At 45.5% G+C, this 7,708-nt stretch overlaps 1 protein-coding gene across 1 annotated transcript in view; it reads right to left on the reverse strand.

Moving 5' to 3' along the window:
* Positions 1 to 7,708, reverse strand: part of POLR3C (RNA polymerase III subunit C) — a 15,687-nt gene that overhangs the window by 5,679 nt on the left and 2,300 nt on the right. Inside the window, exons 2-7 of the mRNA XM_004717271.4 lie at positions 7,264 to 7,445; positions 6,503 to 6,758; positions 6,226 to 6,411; positions 4,856 to 4,944; positions 1,434 to 1,538; positions 1,214 to 1,306 (exon numbers count right to left, since the gene is read on the reverse strand). Of these exons, the coding sequence (XP_004717328.1) occupies positions 1,214 to 1,306; positions 1,434 to 1,538; positions 4,856 to 4,944; positions 6,226 to 6,411; positions 6,503 to 6,758; positions 7,264 to 7,410 (876 nt within the window). The 5' untranslated portion in view covers positions 7,411 to 7,445. The remainder of the gene's footprint in view (positions 1 to 1,213; positions 1,307 to 1,433; positions 1,539 to 4,855; positions 4,945 to 6,225; positions 6,412 to 6,502; positions 6,759 to 7,263; positions 7,446 to 7,708) is intronic.

Genomic DNA, 7,708 nt, shown 5'->3' on the forward strand with positions numbered 1-7,708 from the left:
GAGGTCACCTGGCACAAGGCCACACAGACAAGGCTCTGCACCCTTCTTTGGTGAGGGGTGACTAAGCTCCCGAGTGGGTCTTCGCTGCTGTCTTTAGACACGATGGTTCCAACTTATCGTGATAGAATGAAATGCCACCCGGTTCACACTGTCCTCACAATTGCTACATTTGAGCCCCTTGTCACAACCTCTGTGTCAACCCATCTCATTGACGGCCTGACCTTCCAGTTCACCCAAAAGGATGCTCTTTGCCAGGGGCTGGTCTCTCCTGATTACACGTCCAAAATGTGTGGGAGGAAGCCCGTCATCCATGACTGTGAAGTGTCCTGGCTGTACTTCTTGCAAGGCAGACTTGCTTGTTTTTCTGGCAGTCCATGGTACTTTCAGGATTCTTCCCAACACCGTCATTCAAATGCATGGACTCTTGTACAGCCACGGCTTGGGTCAAGCACACCTTAGCTCTCAAGGGACAACATTGTTTTCAATACTTTAAAGAGGTTTCTGCAGTGGATTTTCCCAGTGACTTTCTAAGGTTCTCCCAGTCCCGTGGAAAGAAAAATGAAGATGGTCAAAGACACTTGGAGATCATTAGTATAATGTTGTGGAGATTTATAGCTTCGGAAGCCCTATGGAGCAAGCCTACTGTGTTCTATAGTGTTGGTATGAGTCAGAATAGACTCCACAACAGTGGAATTGCTGTGTCATGGGGAAAAATATGTAAAATTTTGGTTACAAACCAAGTTGAGATGTTTTAAAAATAAATAACATCAGTATGTTTAACTTAAAGAAACATAACTATGAAAGTAACAGATATGCAAATGAAAAATTTAAATCTTAAATATTAAGACACAGAAAATTGAAAAATAAAAACATACAAATGTAATATAGTTAAAAAAATAAATACAGAACAGTAAATGATAAGAAACTCTAGGGGACCTTAGGGAACCGATGGCTCTCAGATTCCACAGAGAAGATTCTCATAACAATTGGCATGCACTTGTAGTTCAGGAATAGATGTCTTGCTGAGCAGAATGGACCCAGTTTTTAAATGCGAACCCCAACACACCAAACATTTCAGTGCTTGTCCCACTCCAAACCACAAAGGTCTTTTAAAAATGTTCAGATTCAGGCTTAAATCTCAATCTCACTCCAGGCGCTGAGGGTGACAGTTACAGTACCTGAGGGCCTTCTGAAACACTCGCACAGAACTCACCTCATTGGAAGACAGGGGCTGGGTGAAGGGAGCACTCGAGGGCGTGGTGATCTCACTCATCCGGAGCATGGTCCGCACGATCTCACTGCTGGTCTGCGTGGGAAAAGCAAAGGAATTCAGGCCTCCCTCTGCTGCCCCAGCTCTCACTCGATACCAATGGTCACAGCCGGCGAGCAAGGGAATGTGCCTGGTGACTACTGGCCCAGCACTTAGACATTACCTGGTCCATCCTGTTGGCGACTGCGCTCACAATGGTTTGGTCCCGGAAGTGCTGGTGGAATCTATCAAGGTTGGCTTGCCAATAAATCCCATCATCTGGTATGGGCTAAGGAATTAGAAAGGAGTGGAGAGAAATATTTCAATGCAGTGAGGAGTTTCGTGGTGAGGCGCTTGGTTGAACTGCTCACCGTTTCTTTTCTTACATGCACCAAGTAAGCTGACTGGAGAAGAGCCGCTCATTCAACCAGTGATTTGGTGCTTTGACAACTTTCCGGGCCCTAGTTCCAGGCTCACTGCCAAGCTTTCCTTATTCAAACTCTTCCCCACTACCCTCGAATCGCCCACTTGGCTCCTGCCTTTTCCCTCTCACCAGATGAGAGCTTGCCTTTTTTCCTTCTTCTCAGAGAAAATAGAAGCCAGTACAGTAGGCCAGAACTTTGTGCACACTGAGGTTTGCTTTTTTTTTTTTTTAATAGTTTATTATATTTTGCTGCTGTTGGAAACACATGCAGCAGACCATATACCTATTTAACACTCTCTACACGGACATGGAGATTCAAGTTGTGCAACCGTTCGCACACCTTCCTTTTCTGAACTGTTCCTCCTCCACTAACACGAACTCCCAAACCAAAAGCAAACTCGCTGCCATTGAGTCATTTCGACTCACAGCGACCCTACACAAACATAAACTTGATGCTTCCTCAGCCTCCCGTTGATTCTCCAAGTCGCTGTTGTCGGTCTGATGAGACTATAACAATCCTTTAAAAGGGCACAATGTGCAGGGCTCTTTACTAACTAAACTATTGCTTAGGCTGGTCTAAGGAGCCCGGGTGGCATCGTGGGTGACATGTTGGGCTGCTAACTTCGAGGTCAGCAGTTCGAAACTCTAAAGATGAGGCTTTCTCTCCCCTCCTCCGTCCCGCAGGTCACTATGAGTGAGAATCGACTGCGCGACAGTGAGACTGGGTGGTGTGAAGAGTCCAGGGGCTCTTTTACCCCTCCTGTTCAGGTGCGCTCTTGCAGGTCGGAGGGCAGGGGCTCCCTCAGTTCTCTCTCAGGGTGCTCTTTTGGGATTTCCTGTGAATACCTGCGACGTCCCTTTTCCTCATAAAAGTCACTTGGATTTTCAAAAAAATTTGGGGGCTCATCTACCTGCATAGCTCCATAAAGTCTAGATTTCTTAAAGTTTAAAAACATTTGCATTTATACCCAGGTTTATTACAGCAGAAAAAAGTTTCCCTCTTGTCTACGGTTAATATCTGTGAGTTTTCTAGCACTCACCCTCTTCTGCCTTCTCAGGGATCCGGCTCATTTCCCCCAACTTTACTGCCCTTTCCTCATTAGTCTTTCTACCCTTCAACATTTCCTCTTTAACCCTAAGCCTCCCTGCCTTCTCCTTTCATTCACCGTCACGCTTCTTTATGAGGGGCCATCCCAGTTTACTCCCATCCAGATTTACTCAACTCATGTCCACTGTGGCACGGAAACACCAAGCAAGGTCCCTAAGGAATTCTTTGTTGCTAATTCCAAAGGGTCTTTTTTTTCCCTCCCGGAGTTCTGATCTGATGAGGCCTTTCTGAAGTGTCTGACATGGTGGACATCTTCTCCTTGGAACTCCGGAGGGGCCTGGGCTGTGCCAGCATCATTCTTTCTTGATGCTTCTCCATCTGACGAGATCTCCTCTCCCCCACTAGAAACACGTGTGCTCCTAAAAATCTGCCCACAGCCTTTGCTCTTTCCCTGCTACACGCTCCTTCCGTATTCTCATCTGCTCAAAGGCTTCCACCGCTGCGGAGCCTCCAAATCTACTTCCCAATCCTACAAGCTATGAACTGCTGCACCACGGCATTCTTTCTAAAATGCAAGTCTGGCCACATCATTTCCCTGCTAAAATTCATTCATGCTCTTCCATGCCAGCAGGACAAACACCAAACTATTTGTCAGTTGGGCACTCAAGAAATATTTGTTGAATGCAGAACTGGTAGTCTGAAATATAAACCACCCACACACATACAAATCATTCAAAAGAAAACAAATATTTGTTGAGATCCTACTGGTATTCCACGAACAAGATACTGCCCTCAGAGTTTATTCCACTGGGATGGACTAGGGTGCAAAGAGAACCATCATTCCGTTGCTTATAAACGCTATGAAGATAAAATGAGAAAATGTGGTAAAGATGGAAGTAGGAATGAGCATGTTGCTTGAACTTTATGAAAGGCACATTTGAGCTCAGACCTGAACAAAAAAAGGCAAGGGCACTCTGATCTAGAAGGAAAGCATGTGAAGTGGAAGGAAGGGCAAGGGCACAAGTGGCAAGACTGGAATGAGTTTGACAAAACTGAAGGGTAGAAAGACGGAGTAGCTGAAACAGGGGGAATGAGAATAACAAGAATAGAGATTTTGAAGTCTCAACTCCTACAGATTACTTAAAGACTCATAACAGGTAGGTTTAATAGTCCATAATATAGGACTTAGATTTCTTTTAAGATTGATGGGGCATTATTAGAAGAATCTAATCAGTGATGTGTTTGGATTAAAAAACAAAAAAACCGAGCCACTTAATAATTTGGGTTGTAAAATAGGTGAGAATCCAGGTTGGGATGTCATAAAGGAGGGTGTTGGTGAACTCTTGACAAGAGATGATAGTGGTTGGGACTTGGTCAGTAGCACAGGAAAAGGTGAGAAGTGGTTGGATTTGAGCTAATTTTAGACACAGAGCTGATAGGTTTTACTACTAGATTGTGTGGCTCCTAGGATTTTGGCCTAAGACAATGATGATATCTTTTTGTAAAGTTGGCCAAGTTTCTGATGACCATCAAGTTGATTCCGATTCAATGACCCCTCAGGCCAGGGTAGAACTGCCCTTTCGGGTTTCTGAGATTCTAGACCTTTATAGGAACAGATAGCCTTTGTCTCTCTCCAGTGGAGCAGCTGGTCAATTCAGAGTCCACTACTCTACCAGGGCTCCTTAGGGCAAACTTAAAAGCAAGTAAATATTTGGAGAGAAATCAATTATTCTGTCTTGGCCATGTTAATTTTGAGAAGCTTACTAGACATCTTTATAGGGATGCTAAGAAGGCATTTGGATATAAATCCCAGGCCTGTGCCTATATGTTGAGTCATTTCTCACCGCTGGGCTCCATAAATCTCTCTGTTCAAGCCTTAGGAACAAATTAACTTTTTCTAGGCCCTCTCTATGTATGTTCCTCTGTTCCATTCAGGAGCTAAGTTCTGTCTTAGGTGGGAGAAAACGAGAGAGCTGACTCCTCCTGGGATGGACTATTCGTGGCCAATAGTTAATGAAATCCACAATCCTACTACTTCTCGGCCAGGAGACTGTCACAGCTCTCTCGGGGCTTGTTATCCAGCTTCCCTTTCTGGTCGGTCTTGGGGTGAGACCTAACCAAGCAGCCCCATTACCTCTTTGCTAGCTGCAGTCTGTCTCAGCCTCTTGGCCTTGGGTTCCCCAGCAGCATCTTCCTCAGAAGATCGCCTCCTTTTACCTTTCCCTTCCAAATAAAACAAAGCAGTTAGACTCCATCTCACACCAGGGAAAGACAAGACCCAACCTGAGAGCAGGGGTCTCTGCACCCCAGAAAGATCTGTAGCTGCCTTTAGGGCAGAGTTGCTCAGGAGGCTGAGGAGCTATGTATCTGCAACTCAAGTCCGTGTTGAAGGCATCTTAAACTCCATGTGTTGAAACACACACTCATAATCTCGCTCCCTCAAATTGGCCTTCGTCCAACGTTTCCTTTCACAGGGAGCGGCACACATCTTCTCCCATGTGCAAGTCAGCTACTACATGCCAGTCTTCAGACCCTTCTGTATTTAGTGTCCACCGTGCGTCTACATTTACCACCGCCCCATCCTGTCATCCTTTACGTACATAGAAATACCTTTAAAGAATGTAAACTGGATCAAGTTACTTCCCTGCTGGAAATCTGATGGTGGTTTCCCCTGGCTTTTAGGATAAAGAACAGATCCTCTAAAGCAGGGGCAGGGAACATCTGACAGAGGGCCGGATAGGCAGGTCCCACAAAATCATCAATGCCAGCTAATATCACACGTCTCACCAAAGAGAAACAGTTCCAGCCATCACAGGAGGGATGAGTTAATTAAATGTTTGACCACTATGGCCCGAGAGTGATGTTATCCAATAGCTCTGGCAGAGAAAGTTTCCCCACGGCTGCTCTATGAGGTGCTGCTTGATCTAGCCCCTGCCTAGCTAACACCGCCTCTCTCCTTTGCACATCATGCTTTAGCACACTGACCTGCTTTTCAGTGCCTCACCCCCCCCCAGGCCATTCCCGTTGCTAAAATTGCTTAGCTCTGTGTCCCTCCTCCCTTTCCTCACTGGCTGGCTCCATCTCTGCTCCAAATCTCAGCTCAGATGCCATTTTCTCAAAGAAGGACATGCCCTAAGCCACCACATCAATCTGGTCTCTACTCTAGGAAAAATGGAGTGAAAAGATAACAGATTTTTTTCTATGAATTTCTGAAGCCCTCTTATAATTATTGAAGCCCTTTTATAATTATTTATTATAAAAGTCTATACTTTATAATACCCTATACTTTCCCTCAGTTTGTTATTCTCGATCTGTGTGCTTATTTGATTGTTGCATGTCTCCTAAACTAAACTAAAGCCCCCAACGGGTGTTTTTTTTCATTATTATCTGCTGTAGTATCTGGCGCATAGCAAGCCCTTGGTAAGTACTGGATTGGTTCATTTATTCATTTAAAATGAAAAAGAATCCCCAGTTAGGGCAAATTTCAAAGTGAAAACTCCTTACCTATCAAGTTCAGCTTAGGAACTAGGTACATGTCCTTTTCATTAATGACAAGGGTGGGGGCCGGCGGCGGCGGCCCAGGGTCTGAATTCTCGGCGGCAGGTGCCAAGGGGCAGCGCTGAATGAAGTGTGTGTCTGCCAGCCTCACAAACGTGCTTGAGACCTCAGCACAGTCCATGGTCTTGCCATCTGCACAATGGGGGGAAGAGGTGGTTGAGACGGTCTTCTTCCACCGCCAGATAATCTAAGCTTTGGCTGGCACTCTGGACACAGTACTGACCTTCCATAGTCTCTGTGAGTCGGTCTGCTACTTTCTGCACGACGGCCGACATGGTCATTTTGCCATTCAGTAGCAGCTCCTCCACGATGAGCTCTCCCGTGTCACTGTACAGCGTTTTGGAAGTGTAAATGTACCGGGGATACCTCAGCATTCGCACCACCCGGCTGCACTGGGCTTCGTACTCCACCACTCCACGCTTGTGCACCTGGTATGTCACCAGGTTATGTTGGATGAGGACACAGAGGGCTTTTTTCACCTAGGGAGAGCCCAAAAGAAAGAAAGGTCTGAAGATGGAGCTCCATATCGCCGGCAATTTCTTCAAAGCATCAGAAGACGCCTTCAAAGCATCAGAAGACACAGGAATCTCCCTGTGCTCCTGCCCTCCCCGCATCAGCATCACGCCAGTGGAGGAAACCCGGAGCCTCCCTTGCAACGATGCTTCGGTTTCCTCTGCTTTCAATCTTTCAAATCACAATCTGCTTCCATTCTATCACTCTCATTCCTTAAAGGGAAGACTGAGATGAGGAGAATAGGAGTAAGCAAAGGAAATGTGAAATAGGAAGAGGTATGATTTGCCTAAGAAGCCACCAGGAGCTAAAAATATTTTGACAAGCAGCACCCAAGCCCCATCCTCTTTTCTTCCAAAGAACACGGTTCTGAATGCTGGGGCAGGCTTCTCTCTTTATCCATTTTCTTGGATGGAGTGTGACAAAATTTAAAGATAGGTGGCAAAAGTGTCAGCAAACTTGATTTAGACATACCTGATCCATCGAGGTTCCCGTGTCATGGGCAATCACTCTTAGTGGCTGGCTGCCAGTTCTGATGAGATGGACTCCGATTTTCTCTACGATCTCTCCAAAGTGCTCTTGCAGCAGCAGTGAACACAGTTTAATTTCTGCTTGTGTCATTGTACTGAGTGGCGGTGGACTTCAAAACTAGAAAACTAGAAGAAGAAAAGAAAAAGAAACGCAGTATAGAATTCTTTTCTCTTTTATGTCATGGGTAGAAATGCTGATCATAGTGCATGCGCTCTTGCTGGAAGGCAATTTGGCAATATACGGCAAAGCTTTAAAGCCTAGCATATTTTTGACCCAACCATTTCACACTGAGTACTTTGTCCTGAGGGCAAAATAAGACGCCAAAGCCCTTCTCTTTTTAATATTGAAATACTAGAAGCAACCCGATGTCCCGGCAGTAAGGGATTAG

This window comes from Echinops telfairi, unplaced genomic scaffold, assembly GCF_000313985.2.
Source record: "Echinops telfairi isolate 266 unplaced genomic scaffold, ASM31398v2 ScPeMD7_7466;HRSCAF=8504, whole genome shotgun sequence".
NCBI lineage: Eukaryota > Metazoa > Chordata > Mammalia > Afrosoricida > Tenrecidae > Echinops > Echinops telfairi.